Source organism: Cotesia typhae, unplaced genomic scaffold (assembly GCF_013202065.1).
Source record: "Cotesia typhae breed Kobodo isofemale line unplaced genomic scaffold, CoteBio_Ctyphae contig_50, whole genome shotgun sequence".
NCBI lineage: Eukaryota > Metazoa > Arthropoda > Insecta > Hymenoptera > Braconidae > Cotesia > Cotesia typhae.
The window spans coordinates 2,475,935-2,496,094 of record NW_027423758.1 but is presented as its reverse complement, the minus strand read 5'-3'; the positions used below and the strand labels follow the sequence as shown (position 1 = coordinate 2,496,094).

General features: G+C 28.9%; 3 protein-coding genes and 1 long non-coding RNA gene across 10 annotated transcripts in view; 3 read left to right on the top strand and 1 right to left on the bottom strand.

Annotated features, from left to right (window-relative positions):
* Nucleotides 1-320: 320 nt before the first annotated feature.
* Nucleotides 321-883, bottom strand: LOC141531956 (uncharacterized). Its single transcript, XR_012480006.1, has 3 exons — nucleotides 752-883; nucleotides 569-687; nucleotides 321-460 (listed from the first exon to the last, which is right to left on the bottom strand). It is a non-coding gene; the product is annotated as an uncharacterized LOC141531956 (long non-coding RNA).
* A 23-nt stretch (nucleotides 884-906) lies between these two features.
* Nucleotides 907-7,264, top strand: Chro (chromodomain-containing protein chromator). 2 transcript variants are annotated; one of them, XM_074250064.1, is made up of 8 exons: nucleotides 907-1,050; nucleotides 1,198-1,463; nucleotides 1,813-1,903; nucleotides 2,034-2,176; nucleotides 2,278-2,503; nucleotides 2,588-4,542; nucleotides 4,621-5,578; nucleotides 5,874-7,264. In XM_074250064.1, exons 3-8 carry the CDS (start codon nucleotides 1,852-1,854, stop codon nucleotides 5,969-5,971), a joined length of 3,432 nt encoding a protein of 1,143 aa, XP_074106165.1. In that variant the 5' UTR covers nucleotides 907-1,050; nucleotides 1,198-1,463; nucleotides 1,813-1,851; the 3' UTR covers nucleotides 5,972-7,264. The 2 variants fall into 2 exon arrangements, with proteins under 2 accessions (XP_074106165.1, XP_074106163.1); XM_074250062.1 differs by having other exon boundaries at nucleotides 908-1,050; nucleotides 2,588-5,578.
* A 33-nt stretch (nucleotides 7,265-7,297) lies between these two features.
* Nucleotides 7,298-9,680, top strand: LOC141531955 (uncharacterized). The gene is made up of 3 exons (XM_074250069.1): nucleotides 7,298-7,431; nucleotides 7,501-7,751; nucleotides 8,447-9,680. The coding sequence occupies exons 1-2, from the start codon at nucleotides 7,324-7,326 to the stop codon at nucleotides 7,696-7,698; spliced, it is 306 nt and encodes a 101-aa protein (XP_074106170.1). The 5' UTR covers nucleotides 7,298-7,323; the 3' UTR covers nucleotides 7,699-7,751; nucleotides 8,447-9,680.
* A 1,383-nt stretch (nucleotides 9,681-11,063) lies between these two features.
* The window catches only part of Gprk1 (G protein-coupled receptor kinase 1), a 30,334-nt gene continuing 21,237 nt past the window's right edge, over nucleotides 11,064-20,160 (top strand). For 4 of the 6 annotated variants that reach the window (XM_074250007.1, XM_074250006.1, XM_074250005.1 and 1 more), the window contains exon 1: nucleotides 11,064-12,375. In XM_074250007.1, coding sequence (XP_074106108.1) covers nucleotides 12,263-12,375 — 113 coding nt within the window. In that variant the 5' untranslated portion in view covers nucleotides 11,064-12,262. The remainder of the gene's footprint in view (nucleotides 12,376-20,160) is intronic. The other 2 variants (XM_074250004.1, XM_074250003.1) reach the window with 2 other exon arrangements.

Below are 20,160 nucleotides of genomic sequence, written 5' to 3'. Positions count from 1 at the left end.
CTAGACTTTTTCATTTTTTTTAATTTCTACGTCAATTTTTTTTCTTGGTTTTTTTTTATCATAATTCATTTATCAACAAAAGTTCTAAAAATAATTAAATATCTGCTAAATGAATGTTCATGTTTATTATTCAAGAAAAATCAAAAAATTGTCAAGTGTCTGCTAGGATTCATTGTCATCAATTTATTTTTCAAATAAAACCATAAAAAAATAATCAGATGTCAGCTGATTTCAGTACAATAAAAATTCTTTTTTTTTTTTTTCTAGATACCAAGAAAATTCTTCGATGTCTGCAATTTTCAGTGTCACAATTTTTTATAAAAATTTATAATAATATAAATTAACTTTGTTAATTACAACGATCTATTTTTTTAAATAATAAATACTCTAGCTAACCTCAATAAATAAAGTCAAATTAGCATCTTACAAATGGAATTTTTCACCTCTCCCCAAAATACCGCTGAAATAAAAAAAAATATTTTCTACAATCAAAAAATAAGAATAAAAATATCGTGATTAATAAATATTAATCAAATATTAAAAATATTTTTAATTAATAATTTAATACTTGACCCATCCTATACCGGTATCCATCATCACTTCCTGTCCAAAGTGCGCGAATTCCGCTGGTGATTTAAATGACAAAAAAAAATGTATTTTAATAAAATGAACTTTCGGCAAAATTTTCTGTAAAAAAAATTCATCAATTAGTGACAATAATTGTAACAAATAAAAATTAAATGAAAAGTACTTAAAAAAGTGGTGACGAGGATAATAAATCTACTCCCGCCAAAAAATAGTGGATGTGTTCATGTGGGTAAAATCCGACTAGAAGGAAATGGCGTCGCCACTGTCGAACGACGCGATCCGGTATAATGTCCCCGGTACTACCGTTTGCGTCCCTGGCATCGCAATAAAATTTTGCTCGGAACATAATCCCCGGGGAAACGAGTGCCATCAAGTGTAAGAGTAACAATATCGTAATATATATGAAAAAATTTTTTCAACACAAGAGTTAGTCTCACGTCTAAACTTCTACAATTCTATCAGGTATTATAATATATATTATTATATATAGTTAACTAATGGAAAAAAATAATATTAAAATAATGATAATTATAAAAGCATCATTTTGGATATAAGTTAATAGGGTTAATAGATAAGTTGTAGTCTAACAAAGCGGCGAATATTTTATAGGTAGAAAGTGAACGCCAACGTGTGCTGTGGATATACATCGTAAGGTGGGAAGTGAGAGCCATCTTGGTGAAAAGGATATACAACAGGGAAACGAATCGCCATCGAGCGGCACGATGGCATCATATCACGATAATAAAAGCTGCTTTGTGTCGTGGTTTATTCTCAACTGAAAGTTAAACTCATATTATTAGACAGGACAATTCATTAAAATCGTGTGGATCGTTATTCATAATATTTTCGTTTATTTTTTAGTTGAATTTATTAAGGTGAGCTAAATGCTGGTTTATTTTTTTTAATACTTACTTAGTTTACTAGTTACTTACGCCACTGGCCGCGTTTTTAATCATTTCAATGCCTCTTTCCCTCGAAAATTTGTCGCTTTTTTTATCATCGTTATTCCATGATGTATATATAGACTATATATTATAAGTTTATACATAACAAGTTTATGCGGGAATCGGTTTAATTCGAATTTATTGCTAGTATGACTTTGACATTATATTTATGTTATCCATACACGTGTTTTGAGAATTATTTCAAAGTTCAAGTATTTTTAAGACGTTAATTGTATTAAACTATGTGTATTTACGTGCCTAATTTTTTTTTGTTTTCCAGGTTTAATTAATAATTAACATTGGAAGGATCAATTTCAAAATGGAAGCTGGTGATGGTTCTACTGTGGTCAACAATCCCGCTGTTATAAAAGGTTAATGATTTATTATTATTTTTTTTTAATCTAAAATTTTAATTAATTAATCTTAATTATTCAACAGTTGATGAAGAAAAATTTTAAGTTTGAACGTTTTATTTATATTTGTTATTTTTTTATTTTTTAGCGGCCCAAGAAGAAATTGGAAGGCTTAATGTCCTGGTGTGTGGTCAGTGTCACTTGGTATTTCACTTCATCGAGGAATTCCAAGAGCATCAGAATAAAGAGGGCGCTTGCACCAAAACATCACACTTTCGCGACAATGGCAATGTAAGTGTCTCAATTCTATTAAAATGATCATTGTTGTTTTAAATATAAAAAATAAATTGCATTAATTTTTGCTTTTAATAATAATTAATTTAATTTTTCAGAATGAACAGAAAGCTCAGGTTTGGGCGTTTTTACTGTGGAAAGATACGCAAATACAGCAAGAAACTACTGACAAAGATTCAGTCACTTCGTGGAAGCTCTATCAAAAATGGTGTAAAATGGAGCAGCATGTACGCGAAACCTGGATCACAGCTGGCCGAACGATTCAAGCATTTACCAAGATTAACAATGCTAAAATGACGGATATGCGATCTCATAACACCGATGGTATGTTGATTCAGCCGTTAATTGCTCTTATTTATGTGTATAATAAGTGGTTATTCATTAATAACTATGTGGGTTAATTTATAGGTGTTAAACAACCAATAATAGTACGAAAGGTAGTTCGTAATGGTCAACCAGAAGATTCGAGTGAAGTGAAAAAAAAAGAAATCAAGTCAGAGGTCAAAGCTGAAAGTTCTGAATCTGCTCCAACCACAACAACAACCACCACAGCTCAAACGAAAAAAGTTATGCAAAATCGGCCCAAGGCGTTTGTCAAACCAAGAGTAAGACCTGGCAAAACACAACCGGATGATGAACCCAATGACGAAGAATTTGCTGTTGAGAAAATAATGGCTAAACGTTACAATACTAAAAAACGTTGCGCTGAATATTATTTAAAATGGGAAGGCTACGCTCCAGAGTTCAACACTTGGGAATCGGCTGATGTCGTTTCATGTTGTAAATTTCTTTTGGAAGAATTCGAGCGGAATTTGGCTAAGCAGAAAGAAATGAAAGAACTAAAAGCCCAACAATTAGCACAGCAACAACAACAGCAGCAGCAACAACAAACAACTAAAATTATAAATAGGACTGTTACTCAGAAAACGATTATTAAAGCAGAGCCAAGTACGCCGGGTCCAAGCTCAGCGGCTCAAATTACGCGTCCAATGAGATCGAGTAAGTCAAAGGCAATGGATCAAGTTAAGCAGTGGTGTGGATCTATGAAAGAAGAAGACAACGATATTTTGGGTAAACGCCGAGCTGATCTTACTGATAGTGATTCAGACACAACGGCTGCTAAAAGAGCTAAAGGAGAAGGCGCTAGTGATGAGGATTACACTGGTGAATCTGAAGAAGAACGTAACACTACGGGACGAAGTGACGTCATCCAACGTGCTTTTAATCGTGCAAATGCTCAGTCAAATGGTTCGAACAAAACTGTCTCGAGCAGCGATTTGGCTACTTCACTTGGTCTCCAGTCTCCTGATCCTACAAAAACTCATCAATCGCCAGTTTTAGTTGCCAATGCTAAAGGAGTTGTCAAAGTTGACCCTAAACAAATGCCGAATTTAGCCTCTGGAGTTTACGTAATGTCTAAAAAAGAAGGAATAATTAAACTAGATTCCTCGCCAGCTGGTAAGCAAATCAAGAGTGGTACTGGAGGAGTTCTGATGGTACCGAATCGTGAAAACCCCACTGTCGTACGAAGACAAGTAATTACTGCTTCACAGGCAAACTCCATTACACCAGTAAAAGTAGTTTCCAAGCCGGACGGTAGTCAGGTCGTCACCCAGATGAAAGTGATTTCCAAGCAAGTGCCAGCCAAACCTAGACAGTCACTAGGTCCGAAAAATGAGCCTGTAAAAATTCAACCAAAACCTGACCCCACGCAACTTCAACAAATCCATGTAGTTACAGCTGTACAGAATCCAATTGGCATGCAGCCTAGGATCACTACAAATGTACGCCCTAGTATTCAACAGCAACAACAGCAGCAAAAAACGGCTGATGGACGTCCATTGCTACCTAGACCTTCAGTGCGTGGTCCAGGGCCTACCAGTGTCCTGGGTATCGGATCTATTCGAAGTCCTGTACGTGCACCTACTCCAAGGCTTCAGACTCCACAAACGCGTGCTCCAATGCAAAAACGTGTTGTAGCTGGATCACCTCAAGCTACTATGAGTCCTACCCAACAAACTCAATTACGGGCTAAATACATTGCATCACCGAATCAGATTGTAAAAACTGTCGTAAGTACAGCGCAGTTGAAACAGTCTCCTGGTAACAAATTAAGTCCTGGTAATAAACAAACGCAGTCTTTGATTTCACCTCAGCAAAAAACTTTAATGACCAAGAGGAAGACTCAAGAGCTTACACCTCAGGGAGTTGTAAAGACGCCAATGAAGACCATGGTAAATACCAAAGCACCAGCAGGACGTGGACGTGGTAAAATAACAACGACAACACCAGTAGCAACTCCAGGGAAGCCTAAGGAGACTAAGATAGTTGAGAGCGGTGGACTTCACATGGAATTTCAGGAAGTAGGAAGCGAAGAGAGCAGTGATGAAGCCGGACCTGATGTTTCATCAGAAGCCGATAATTTATGTAATATTCCGCAGAATCCACCGGAGAGTCCTGAGAGGCCGTTCACCCTGTGCCCGCTGACTGGACGAATTATAGGCGAGGATGGCGAGCCAGTAGCTGAGGCCGAGCCAACCCCATCCCATACTTCAGTGGATACAATAGCAGCATCTTCTATTACAGGTACAACCGTTACAGCGACGACTTCAGCCGGCGAGAGTATGGACACTTCATCGTGCACTACGACGACAACAACAGAGTTGGTTCTACCTTCATTGGAATCACTTACAGAGACTAATAGTATAATGCGCGTGGAGATGAGTCCGGGTGGTACAACAGGTACGATTGTTCAAGCCAGCACTGATCCCACCGCTCAGTTAAGTCTTGCAGGTGTAACAATAGCGCCAGATCTTCCTTGTCTAGATGACACTGCGACGACTTCAGTTACATCGGTACAGTCCACAATCTCACTCACAGAGACAATAGCTTCTGACGCTATTGCGACAACGACTGGACTGACGGGTACGATAGTTACAAGCTCTGCTTCTAATGTCACTAATGTCAAACAAGAAATAAAAGACGAGGAAAGGAAGGTTGTTGCCGATGACGCGTCGAATGTTGTCACTATTACGGGTGAGGATGGTGTTGTATACCAAGTTGCAGGTCATGCTGAAGATGGTCAAACATTATTAGTGACTCGCGGTGCTGACGGTGAGCAGCAGTGTGTCTACGTTACGACTGAACAACAGGGCGATGAAGGCTCTGTTCTTACTCTTGATCATGCTGTTGCTGAGGCTGTTGCTCAGCTCATGCCTGATCAGGTTAATCTCGCACCGCAGTTCTACGTTAAAGAGGGCGAAGGTGAAGCCACCGAAAATCAAATGGTCATGTCCATTATGGATAATTCCGCTGCGGGAGCAGTTGGGAGTCAAGAAGACCCCGAAGGACAAGCTCAAGTAGTAGCTCAAGTTGTGCAAGCTGATGAACCAACGCCAGGTAAATTTTATTACATTTATTATTTTTATTTTAATCATTTGGTGGTTATTTTATTGAAAAATTCAAAAATGTCACGGACTTAAGTCAAAATTCTCATTTTGAAAAAAATTATTCTTCAGATAAATCGTAAATTTTTTTTTTTTTTTTGTAAATAAAAAAAAAAATTCATCGACAATTTTTTATTAAAATTATTTTAATTATTTTTTATGGATAAAATCGAGACATTGAATTTTTAAAAAATTTTTACTACCAAATTTTATTTTTTAATTATATTAAAATAATTTTTCTGTTTTAGGTGGCACAAGAAGAGTTGTTCTTCTACTTCCTGATGGTAATTTAATGATGACTGAAGTCGATGAAGAACAGTATGCTGCTTTAGAACTCGACAAATGAGTCTAAGGTTTTTTATAATTATAAATATGAAAAGGAAAAAATTTTATATATAAATATATTATATTCAATACAAAAAATGGTAAAACTTTCATTAAGTTTGATGAGAACAGCGTTGTAAGGGTTAACGTCCAACAATAGTAATATCATATGACAATTCAAAAACAAATGAATATTATCTACAGTATAAATTACGTGAAAAAAATAAAAAGCATAGAAAATAATTAAAAAAAAAATTATTAATGTACATATGTAAGAATCGTTAGCTCTGTATGACTACCGATTACGATGATGATGACTATGATGATAAAAAATATCACGTAAAAAGGCTCGCTTTTTATCAGTTAATTAAATAATTAATGTAAAGATGCTAAAGAAGAAAAAAACATTTAATAGATCAAGCAAGAAACAACTGAATAAAAAAAATTGTCATTAATTATAAAAAAATTCATTAAAAAATAAAATTAATAATAATTAAAATTTAATAAGTTTAAATTAAATAAATTGTATTTTAGACATTTCAGTATGTAACGAAGATTCGCTCTTATATATATTTTACTTTTCACATTTAAAAAAAAAAATGTAACTGCAAATTTATTTGCATTGCTATACATTATAAACACAAATATATAATTCAATTATTAAGCTATTCACCTATTTCACATTTAAAAAAAACACGTAAAACAATAGATTTAATAAAAGTATATTTAATTGTTTTAATTATAAAACCATTATCAATAATTACTAGATAAATAAATAATAATCACCTGGAATTTTATATTTTACAATCGTAAGAGAGAGCTACACAATATATTTAAATTAAATTTTTCATTAATTATTATTCTATTATTTGATTTGCACCAATGAACAAAAATACTAAAAAAAAAAATTATAATATAATTAAATATATTAATTTTAGATTAAGTGCAAATGATGGGGAGGTGAATGGTATAAAAACAATAATTTTTTTAATTTAAAGAACGAGGTTTTATCTAATGTCTCGTGTGATTAGTTAGCTCTCGTGAGAAAATAATGAAAAAAAAAAAAAAAACAAAATTAATTAATTATTAAACTTTACTATTAAGTGTGTACTCGATTAATAAATCTCTTATTTCTTCAATGTCATATTACCCTGGTGAATGCGAGCCGAGTAATTAATTAATTACAAGTAGTTAAAAGAGTGAAAGAATTCCAGAGCGTATGGTAATAGTATGATTGATAAAATATTAATGTGGGGTAATGACATTCGTTTAATGTAAGAGTCCAATAAAAAAAATACGTTCTTACATGATATAATACTTCTAATTAATTATTTCATTATTTATATAATTTTGTATGATGTATTTTGCGTAAATATGATAAATCAAGTGAAATATTTTATTGATGTAAAATTACGGAAATTAATGAAAAAAATATTTGAAGAAACTATAAGCGACGCAGACTTGCCAGAATTTACTACAAAGGTACTTTAATTACATGTTATTAATTCATATCCATGTATTTTTATTTAATTAATTTTTTTTTTTTTACAGGAGTGGGTTAATTATAGACGATTGATTGAAGAAATAGAAGCCACAGGGAAAGTAATTGCCGCTGGTAGTGAAACTAAAGATGTAATTACAGCAGACAGATTTCCACTTATTTATCCTAGTGATTTAATATTAATTAGAAAGAAAAGTCCGCTGGATGTGATATCTAGCAGGGTAAAAGTTCGAAACAATTTATTTTAGCAGACATGTCGACAGTCTAAAATAAAATTGATCTTGTTTAATTTTTTTCAACTGTGAGTATTTTACTTCTACTGTTTTTACGTCTAATGATTACATTACTGTTAAAATAATTATTTAAACAAAATACTCGGGGATAATTACTCCAAAAATAATTGTTATTGTTTTGGTAGTAGAAATTTAGTTTGATAATTATCAGCTTTATGAACTTTACAGAGTTAATTTTGTTCTTTAAGTATATTAGTTACTTAAAAAAAAAAAAAAAAATAAAAAATAAGTAGTTTATAATTACTTGTTGAAAAAAGCGGTAATTAAAAATTTAAGTAACAATAGCAAGATATCAAGTAGATAAAGATCAGATGGTTCTAAATTTCGTCTTATCACGGCTATTTGATGAATAAAAAAAGAACATTTAGCCCCGGGAATGCAGGCGCTTATAATTATTTATTTTAAGTCGGAATTTCCGGATAGATATACGAAACAAGTTAACATTCGTGTGCAAAACGGAAAATCAATTATTATTCATGTTCGTGCTTGTCGAGATTACCCAGTGCTTGAAAATACAATTTTTTATTCTGTTGATTAAAAGTTTTTTTATTTCTTTTCACTTCATCGGTGAGTGATATTGATGATCCATGCCTATGTTTATTTTAAAAACCCCCAATACTACAGATTGATGTGTTCAATGAAATTTAATTTAATTGATTGCTAAGTAATTTTATATTTTAATTTTACTTTTCTTCTTTTCTAGTGCGGACGACTGTCAAATTATGTATAATCTTCATTTTTTCATTGAATACAATACATAATGTGGTAAATTTTTTGTTTATGAAGAAATAAATATCAATTTAGAGGTAAAACAAAATACCGGAGGTGACGATAAACTATTTTTTAATCAATGGAATTGATTGATGTACTATGAATATTAATGCAAGTATTTTATTTTAACATAAATAATTCATAGAGTTTCTATTTATAATTGTAATTATTTTAAAGAATATTGCTGGAGACAATTTTGTCAAACTAAATTGTTTTTTAACTTCAACGCTTCGTAGGCTTATTTCTTTACTTTAAAAAAAAAATCTCAATATTTGTTTGCTCCAACTACTCGTGGAATGGATCTTGACAAGCTTTTAATTATCTGTGATAATTACTCAATTAAATTGTTTGATATACTTAATGATGGAATTTTATTTCAAGTATACTTTATTTAATCTAAATACGTAATTTGTTTTTGTTTAAACTTTTAGATACCTTGTAAAAACTTTTAAATAATTACCGTTGATTTTTTTTAGGAAAATTATAATTAAGTATTTCTTTATAATTGGTCTATTTATTAAGGAATATTGTTATTTTTGAGACTTGTATTACAAATTTATTGTTGTAGAAAAATAATACTCAATTACTAAATGATGATGATATTAATATTAGATGAATTTAAAGAATTCCAAGTTAATTGGAAGCGTATTATTATTGAGGAAAAAAAAAAAAAATGAATTGAACATACAATTACGGTAAAGATGAATCATTGAGTGATTTCCCATTGGATTGAATTAAAATAGATCCGATCAGTGGCCCCTTGGCTGCTTCATCAATTCAACATTGCATACTAACTATCAATACAGTAAATTTACATACAGGAAATTATCACGCGTGATTACAGTTATTACTAATCATTCAATTACAATTTATACTTACAATTTCGCGAATTGTATTTTTAAATCTTGAAAATTTTTTTAAAAATTTTTTCGTTGCTTAATGGATGAATTTTATTATTTTTATTCTCTTCGAATTTTAACGATAAAAAAAGTAAAATAGCTAAAAATAAAATAATTTTTTAAATGTATTTGACATGTAAATTTTTTTTAAGATAACAATATTTGCAATATTAAATTTTTTATTCAGCCGGTTGACTAAGCATCGACAAAATTTTAACGAGTTAATTTATTGTGAATTTAAAAAATTTATCAATGTAATTTTTTTAAATATTTTTTTAGTAATAATTTCTAGAATAAAAAAATGATCAGATGTCAGATTTTTCATAATTAAATTTTTTCAAATAAAGATCAATTAATCTACTAAAATTATAATTATAACTAGTTAATCATAAATGTGTTATTAATTTTAATAATAAATAATTTTTTATGTTTTTCTTAGACGTAAAACTCCAGAGTATCCTGAAATTTTTTCAATTTTTGTTTTTAATTAAATAAAAACAAAAAAAAAAAACATTTTTTAAAAATTGCACTTAAAGTTATGACATTAAATTTAGCTGTCACTTGACGACTTTTTTAATTGTTTTTAATAAATAAATTATGGCAAAAAAAAATTATTGAGAACATGGACTTGCAGAAATTTAATAAAATTAAAAATACAATTTTTTTTAAATAATTTTTTAGAACGAATTTTTTTGTTTATAAAAATTTTTAAATTGTCAAGTGAAAGCTAAATTAAATGTCATCTTGAAGTTTTTAAAATTTTCTGCATGTAAAATTTTTTAACAATTTTTTCCCATAAAAAAATTGTCAAATGTCTGCTATATTAATTTTCATGAAATTGAAGTTAGCCGACATTTCAAAATTTTTTATTGAAAAAATTTCAATAGAACAATTAAAAAAAAGAAATGTCACATGTAAAAAACTTGAAAAACTATAAGTGCAATTTTTTATAAATATCTTTTTAGTTGTAATTTAATTAATAAAAAAAATAAAAAATTTTATGAAAATTAATTTAGCAGATAGTTGATAATTTTAAGAATTTTTGTAACAAATAAATTATGGCAAAAAAAATTTATAAAAAAATTGACATTTAAAAATTAAAAAAAAAACTAAAAATGCAATTTTTTAAAAATAATTTATTTGTTAAAAAAAATAAAAAAATTGTCAAGTGACAGCTAACTTTAATGTCATAAAATTTTTAGACGTCTGCTAACTTCAGTGTCATTAATTTTCATAATAAATCATGACATTAAATAAAGTTAGCTGTCACTTGACAATTTTTTAATTTTTTTTAACAAATAAATTTGCTCCAAAAAATAATTTATCAAAAATTGCATTTATAGTTTTTTAAAATTTCTAAATGTCAATTTTTTTTATAAATTTTTTTTGCCATAATTTATTTGTTATAAAAATTTTTTAAATTATCAACTATCTGCTAAGTTACTTAATTTTCATTAATAAATCATAAATTATACATTGTCAATAAAACAAATAATAATTAAAATAAAAAGAAGATATTGACAGTACCAACAGAGTATAAATGAAAAGTAACTTCAGAGTATTCCCGTGATACAAAATTGAGTCGCTAGAATCATATCGAGGTCGAGAAATCACTTCTAACACAATTCTCTACAGTCTCCGGCCAATCAGGGTGCGGACGAGGTCATAGTTAGGAAGTAACTAGTGTGTATGTGCTGAAAGTTAATAGTACACGCTATTGCTAAAACTATTACTATAAGTAGATACATATATATATATAAAATAAATATATGTATACATGTACAATATAAGTATATAGTGGATGTATCAACGACTTGAGTTTTGATACGTGAGTTGGTGCATGAGTGTCATATCGTCGCTGTAATCGTCATTGTCGTCCTGATGAAAAGGTCACAAAATAAACTCCGCTGTCATTTTCGATCATAAAAAAAAAGTACAAAAAAACACCACCTGTAAACATACAGCTGAGTTTATTCATTAGTATTTTTTTATTATTATCATTTCAGTATAAAGAAAAAAAAATTAATTAAAATTTTTTGAATATTCAAACTAGATGAAATAAATTTTAGCGGGTATGGAGTGTGAATAACAAAGAGAGAGAGAAGAAAATATATAAATAATAATTGTAAGACCAAAGAGGACTCCCGGTATTGCCTTCCGTGATTGGTGTGTCGTGCTGAGTGTGATAAAAATCTGGAGGGATATCCTACAAACACAACATTAATAATAATAAATTATTATTGTTATTATTATTCATTATACTACGCAAATTAATAGACGGTAATGACGATGTAACGGCAACGACTTGTTATTAATTGTCAGTATTTCAGCTTCGAACCTTTTGTACAATATATATAATTTTTAATTTCAATACAATTTATAAATATATTTTTAATCATGTATAGACTAAATTTACGATAAAAGTGAATTATATTTCGGGGAAGCATTTTATTATAATTTATCACCGTCAAGATTATCAAGAGGCTTTAAATCATCAGAAAAAGTATCAGTATCATCATCAAGATCTAAAGCGTGAGTAGTGGATTTACAACAGTGAATCTCGTGGTCTACTGATCACGATAAATTAAATAAGATTTAAAATTTAAGCTCTTAAAAGTTAATAAAAAAATTTTTTAAGAAGAAACGAGTGAGTGTAAGACGACAGTGAATTCGCCGCTGTGGCTACTAGCCGCAGCGGTGTCGACAACAACACACATTTCAAACAATATAAAGACACTCTGGATTAAAAAATCCAGCAGCCTCAGGGCACTGAGTGATAGTCTGCAAACAACAGTATTATTGATAATTATCAGTTTAAGGAACCTCCAGAAAGCAAGTAATTTATCAATATGGCGGATCTTGAAGCTGTTCTCGCTGATGTCAGCTATCTTATGGCTATGGAGAAGAGCAAATGTACTCCAGCAGCACGTGCTAGCAAGAAAATAGTTCTTCCAGATCCCAGGTACGCAATTACTATAAGTGTTATTTCTACTCAAATTTATTTATTTATTCTAGAGGTTCTTTTTTATTTTATGTTTGGGGATCCTGATTTATACTGCCCTAGATATGACCCCACATGCTTAAAAGTGTTTCATCTACTTTAAGGCTGTAAGCATAAATTTTACTCCCTAACTGGAGAATTAAAAACGAAAAACCAATATACAGGAAGTCAAATACGTATAATGTTTACAAACAATTGTCCCGGAGCATCGATCCTACTAAAATTGGGGCGTTTGATCCCCCAGCCGCTCTTCTGCTCCTCTGTTGCATTTTTCCCTTTTTTTTTTTTTTTTTTTTCTGTCATCAGCTAGAGATAGACCAGAATTTTTTTTTCTTTTTATCGAAAGTTGAAAAAAATTCATTCATTCATTCATTTACTTACTTTTTATTATGTTAGTTGATCGAAAGTTGATCTTTAAATGCATTAATCAGATGGCAATTAAAAAAGAAAAGAAAGATTTGAGTAAACGAAGAAAGAAATTTTTAAATTGAAGTTTAAACCAATTCGAGTAAAGAGAGATTGACTCTCGGGTTTAAATATTCATTGAGAGATTTAAATACTGAGTATTATTTAATCTTTGTTTGTCAGTTTTTTTTTTTTTTTTAATGTAACTTGAGAGAGAAAATAGTATAATAATATTGTTTTAAATTAAGCACGAGTTTCACACACAAATAGTACAAACCGAGCGTCGGGTTGCTAACAAATGACCCATGTAATCTTGTCCCATCAAAATCTAAAGGGTCTTACGTGTTAATAGAGAACCTTTGTAACATACTAAAGTTTATTACTCTAATGTTATTTAATGCATTTAGTCATGAACATAACACTAAAAGTTTACGTGGTGGTAATTAAATACTTATGAAAATATTAAAAGCTGCTTAAAAAATAAAAAAAGTTTACATTTATCGTCTTGTAATCTTCGTAAGTATTTAATTTTTTTTTTTTTTTTTTTTTTTTCTTTCAATTTAACGATAACGTAATTGGTTTATTTTACTTTTTTTTTAGACAAAAATACTTGGACGATTTTTTTTTATTTTAGGACTAGGATAATAGCCGGTGATTGAAGGTGTTTAAGAAAACATCGCTCGGTGGTGCGGATCATTTGATTTAAACACTTTACCGGAAATCAAAGCCAAGAAGATCTTTTAATGATGAACGTTATCGCTCGAAGTAGATTTAAAAGTTTAAATATAAAATAAAAATAATGAAAAAATTAGCAGTGAGCTAAAATTTGTAACATTAATTTGTTATTTTTATTTTTAAAAATTTTATCATAAGAATGCTTCCCACAAAAGTCACCGAGCCATGAAATAAGTAGTTTATTCATAATTATTATAAACAGAATAATTAAAATTTATGAGTTTGTTCTTCAAAAGAATTGTGTGTACGAGTATATTTAATCTTATGTAATTATGCGCTTAAATTGCTTGGGACTGAGGCCTTTGACGTCATATAATTCCCAATTTATGAGCGCAACTCACCTCAACAACTCGAAATAATATAAAGTTTACTTGGAAGATTTAAATTGATACCTTGGATAGGAGGACTGACCTAGACACTTGAGTGGATTGTTTTTGATTGTCTCATGCCGCTTAGATTGACGTTTTCTATCTGACACGATATCTAAGTATAAGTATGAAAAATAATACTTCTTATTCCATAAATTATACTTGGGTATTTTTATGTGTTAACTCACACTGAGAGAAAAAACTTCTTTTGAAAAAAAAAAAAATCATAAAATAAATTAATTTGTTAAAAATTTTATTTCTTGATTTTAAATAGACAACTGGCGAATTTTAATTCAGAATTTTTTTCACCAAATCTAAAAAACTTTGGTAATTATTTACAAGTAGGGTCCACCCTATTTTTAGCCATATTAAGGTGAAAAATTAACATTTTTCAACTTTATTTTTATTCTGCTTGTTTTTACAAGTTTTTAAAGTTTTTTTTTATTCTGCTTGTTTTTAAAAATATCGTGGAAGAAAAAAATAAAGATTTTGATAGCTTTTTTGCCTTCGAAAATTGGAAAAAATTTTAGCTCTCATGTTTTTTGATAAAATTTATATTTTATCTTTTTTTGATGTTTTTGATATATTTTTTTTGAAAAGTACATAATAAAAAACGAACACTTAAAAAAAAAAGTTGAATATCACAATTTCTTAAAAAATTTATAATCAACTTTTTTTTTTTTATTGTTAATAATTACCAAAACTTTTTTTTTAACATGAAAGTTACTTAAAAAAAAAATTTTATTCCTCATTTTTAAAAAAATAAAACTTTTTTCTTAGTGCATAGACCAAACTTTTGTTATTTTTACAGAAAACAGAAAAACAAAAAAGCCGTTTAAAAAATTAAAAAATAGAATGACCTTTCAAATAGTGAAGATAAATGGAAGAAATAAATAGATTTAAAAGCGTAAGAAAACATATACAGCAATAAAACATGGAGCTTAAAAAATGAAAATTTAGTGGATAAAATATTATAAAAAAGTGAATAAGAAGAGAAGCTATAAAACACGCAGGCGCGAAAAGGTCATTGCAGAATAATCCCACCTTCTGGGAACGAACCACCCACCTACCAACGTCTTTTTCCATCACTCTAATGTTCTGTGCATCGACCTACATCGCTTGGAAATTGGAGACACTATCAAACCCTTTGAAACATGTTCTCCAAGGATTTAAACTCACGAATAGAAGAGGAACAGACTAATACACAACTTTTGCGCTATAACATCACTTGGATATTACTGATGAAGATGTTAATTTATTATAAACACTCCTACGTCTGGTGTCATCTATATATACATATTATACATAGATCTTCATCTTTGTCGTTTGCTCGTCAACGTGGCATTATCCTCTCAGCGTACAGACAAATTGCATTTTAATAACCTATCTCTATGCACAGTACACATTGATGATGATGACGGTCTTTTTTTTTCTTCTTCTTGTCATATCTATCTGCCTAACGTTTCACCTTTGCTCTCATCAGTGTGTACCCTAGTCTACTTAAAAACATCTTTCACCCTCTATTACTGTATACCTCTGTATACTAAGTACTACGTACTACGAATAAATTATCCACCGGAATATTTTATCATCAAACATTTATCAAAGGCTCTACTGGCATTAATGTAGGTCTATAGGGTCTTGCTGGACTTTTATTATTATATTTATTATCATCAAGGATAGCAAGATTTTATTATTAAGTCAAGGTCTTTAAATTATTAATTTACACACACTATACAAAAGTATTGATTAAAACTTTTGTAATGGATATGATGACTAAGAAAAAAAAAAAAAAGAAGAAACTTACTACTGTATTTTGGTTAATATGTTTCTATAAATCATAAAAGGATTTATGTCTATTTTTCTTTTACTATGAAAGAGAAATGACACTGGTGACATAATCAGTTTCACGTAACTCTGTGTGTTTACATACATTTATATGTATATATAAAAGTAGAAAAAGATGAAGAAGAAGAAGAACAGATCAATACTATGAAACAGAAGTTATTGGTCCTCTAGATACACTAAAATAGAGCAAATACTTGTCAATAAACAGATAATGAAGTAAATAAAGAAAATGAAGTTAATCACATCGCTTGGCATTAATTCAGTTTGTAATTATTAGTGTTTATTTGCAAGCTTGGAATATTTACAGAATGCCGGCGTGTTAGATTTATTTTAAAATTCAAGACAATGCGGGTTTGCTTGAAAAATAAATCCCTTGTTTTAAATATAAAGAGGATTTAGTATTCATAATAAAATTTGAAAAGCTCCAATTTGGGATTTTGTGAATTTTAAAAATTTTTTTTACTCTTTAAATGCTATTTGGGAAAAACATTTGCTTGAATCAATTAAAAGCATTCGAGAGCTTAAAATTTCCGCTTCCGGATGACAGATTCACTAGCTCCTATTTTTTTTTTTTTTATTTTTACACATAATTATTTTTTGTAAAACTCTTTTTTTGTTGATTTGTCACTCAATAAAACAGAGAAATAAATTTACTTGATGGATAAATTTAAAAATACGGAAATTAAAGCTTACAGGCTTTCAAGTTGATTTACTGTATTAGATTTACAATGATAAATATACAATTCAAATGAATACAAAAAAAAAAAAAAGTTAAATATTGTAACATTGGTAGAAAGTTTATTTTTCAGAAAATAACTTGAATAATGTTATGTGTTTTTTATTTTCTTTGGGATTCCGCACGACCATTTTTTACGGAAATATTAATGATCATATTTATGGAATAGTGAAGAAATAAAGGATGTTTGTCGGTATACTACGAGGCTTATGAGGATAAAATAATATAGATAAGAAATAAAGTTAAAAAAATGGTTTAGTCAACTGCAAAACCACGAGGGGAGTGAAAAATAATGTTTAGAAATGCGAATTAAATTTTTCTCATCGCTGCTCCTATGAATTTAAACGCTTTTCTAAATTAAGGACCCGGTAATTTAACTTAAAATTTTTTTTAAAACCCCCGGTTTCGTTTAACGATGAAACATTTGTAAAGTGGATTTTTTCACTAATGGTTATGAAGAAATGTAATTTGTGTTATAAAGTTATGGACTTTTTTTTGATAGAGTTATACGAAAGGTCACTGTGAGAGTGCGCTTCAACTCACCAAGCTACACGATGTCAGATTAAGTTGAAAAGACCTTTTTGGCTCTAAAACAATGTATAAAAGGTACATAGATAAAAGTTAAGTGTATTCGAAGCATCTGGTACTTGAAACGTTGAGTTGCTCTATAAATGAGCATTAGAAACTATTGAATGATAAATAAAATATCTGGTAGAGTATTGTGCGATACAGAGTGCACATTATAATGTAAAATTTTATGTTTTCTATGAAATGGCATTATGATAAGAACAATTGAATTATATGCACTGAGAGGAAAGAATTTGTTTGAAAAAAATGGACATTACTGTGAGAAGAAATTAATTTGTTAAAAATTTTGAATTATTTCATTTCTTAACTGAAAAAATAAAAATTTTTCTCACAGTAACTTTCTTGTTGGAAAAATTTTTTTTGATTAAAAAAAAAAAAAAAAACAATTTTCACTCAAAATTGTTTTCTCTTAAATCAAAAAAATTTTTTTTAAACAAGAAAGTTACTATGAGAAATTTTTTTATTTCTTTAGCTAAGAAATAAAATTATTTCAAATTTTCAACAAATCTTTTTTTTTATTACAAAATTTCTTATTTTTTTCAAAAGTAATTTTTTGTCTCGGTGTAAATTAAAAAATTGCTTATTTAAGGGACACAACTAGTGTGAAATTTTTATAAAATCGATTTTTTTTTTCATATTTTGATAGGTTATGCCTTTGAAAATAACATACTAAAATTTTAAATCGATATCTCAAATAGTTTTTGAGTTACAGCCATTTAAACAGCATGTTTCGAATTTGCTGGAGTGATTACTCGAAGACAAATGATCCGATCACTACCAAATTTTTTTCTGCCTGTTCTGTATGTAGTTTTCCATATAATGACCCACCAGTTTTTTGAGCAGATCAAAAATCCAATTTTGGCAGACCAAAAACGACCAAAATTTTGGGTAAAATTCAACTTTTTTTTTTTTTTAAAACGTCGCCAAATTGTCAATTTTTGATAATTTTTTTCGACTGTGGGTCATTGTACGGACAATATCTTTTAGTGTAGCGCGAATTTTTTTTTTTTTTTTTTTACGTTTTATCCACGGATAAGGCCGGAATCACTCCAGCAGTAGAGGACCTTTTTTTTAGCGCCGTCGGAGATCGCGTGTAACACGAAAAATATTTAATTTTTTTCTTCAAAAATTTTACTGCGTATTCCCAAAATTCGTATAAATATACTTTTAAAATTTTCAAACAATTGATGCAGTAGTTTTTTTTTTTTTTTATTTCTTACAAATAAATTTTCGAATTTTTTGATGTGAAATTTTTTTATAATAATTCAATTTTTATAAAAATCTAAAAAATTGACAGATGTTTGTTAATTTCTGTTTTATAATTTTTTATTATTTTGATGTAAATAGTGAGATTTACCATCGTTTTACTTGCAGTAATGACATCTCTAAGAGAACTACACGCCAGTCTCCATTTTCATTCTTTTAAAAGCATTACTGCAAAAAAAACTTTTATCACGTCAGCATATCTAACATTCCGCATTATGGGACAAAATAAAATATTCAGCTCATATTTGACATGAATGTTTTAGGCTTTCTTTATTATCAAATTTCAAAAACATCCACGTAACTGGATAAAGAAAATTGAACGCTCACCTCTGATTAAAGACTAAATAAATATTATTATTTATTTAATTTGTATGCCAAGGCAATGGCCGAATGGCAAAAATATAAAAATATAAGAATATAAAGTACATGTAAGAGTATAAACGTCTCTAAATAGGTATTGTAACAATATTGAGATTTTGCTAACAAAAATTTAAGAACAATCCGAAAATTTAGGAAAATATAATCAGTTTTTTACAATCAAAAGAAATATATATTTTAATGATTTGAATCGTCATCAGTGAAGCCGGGAATCAAGTTCTCTTTAAGCACAAGGTCATGGAAGAATTTGTAAGCTTTTGTCTTGAAAGTATCAATGCTAAGTGCCTTTATGACATCAGGTGGTAATTCTCTCCAGAGGCGTATCGATGAGATCAGAAATGAATGTTCGTAGACAGTAGTTGAGAAATTGGGAATTTTAAATGTGATATTGTTTTGTTTGGCAGCCACTCTATCAGAACGTCTAATATCTGGTAGGAAATAGTTTATTTTTTTGTTAAAATCAAATTTTTATTAAAATTTAATTGAGCCTGATAAAAAATGCAATTTTGTAAAAAATTTCAGTGAAAATTATTTAATTTCTACACAGAAAAAAAGGTTCACTTGAGCCAAGAAAATATTTTCCTTCTTAATTATTTTTTTGAGCGAAAAAAAAATTTTTTTTTGACACTAGAAATTTCATTTATTCCAATAAAATTAATTCTCTTGCTTTAAGAAATACGTATCGTGATCCAAAAAAATTTAGTTCTTGATAGAAGTAAATTTTCTTGTGTTGAGAAAATTTCTCTCTTGCTCCAAAAAATTAAATATCTCGACAGAAGTAAATTTTCATTAATATTTTTATTGATTAACGTGTCAAATGGGAGGATCAAATAATATTGAATCATTTTTTTTTTCATTCAATATGTATAATTGCACGCTAAAATAATATAAAATGGGTTCAAACATTCAAGAGAAAAATTTTCTCAAGGTGAGAAAATTTTTTTCTTAGCTGAAGGGGAAGGCGCTGCTTCCCTAAAGTATCTAAAAATCTTGATCAAATATAAAAATTTAATGAAAATGAAGTTAGCCGACATTTAAAAATTTTAATAATTTAATTTATTGAAAAGTTATTTAAAAAAAATGAAAAGAAAAAATTTCACATGTAGAAAATTTTAAAAATTACACATGCAATTTTTTAAAAATATTTTTTTATCACTAGTTTAATTAATAGAAAAAAATCAAAAAATTAAAAACGTCGGTTAACTTTAGTATAGTAAAATTTATTGTATCAAGTATTTATGATAATTTAAATTAAGAAAAAATAATTTCCACAAGAATAAAATTTCAAGAAAAATTTTTACTTCGGCCAACACAACTTCGGTCTTCTTTCAGGCACCCGAAAATTTTCTTGAGCCAAGAATTTTGTTCTCAAATCAAGAAATTTTTCTTTCTGTGTAACATTATAAGAGAGCTTAAGTTTTA

What these genes read in the sequence shown, in the direction of transcription:
- Chro (XM_074250062.1), top strand. Translation starts at nt 1,852, where the DNA reads ATGGAAGCTGGTGATGGTTCTACTGTGGTCAACAATCCCGCTGTTATA. An exon ending in CAATCCCGCTGTTATAAAAG is followed by an intron (nt 1,904 to 2,033) that starts GTTAATGATTTA and finishes TTTATTTTTTAG; the next exon opens with CGGCCCAAGAAGAAATTGGA. An exon ending in GCGATCTCATAACACCGATG is followed by an intron (nt 2,504 to 2,587) that starts GTATGTTGATTC and finishes GTTAATTTATAG; the next exon opens with GTGTTAAACAACCAATAATA.
- LOC141531955 (XM_074250069.1), top strand. Translation starts at nt 7,324, where the DNA reads ATGATAAATCAAGTGAAATATTTTATTGATGTAAAATTACGGAAATTA. An exon ending in TGCCAGAATTTACTACAAAG is followed by an intron (nt 7,432 to 7,500) that starts GTACTTTAATTA and finishes TTTTTTTTACAG; the next exon opens with GAGTGGGTTAATTATAGACG.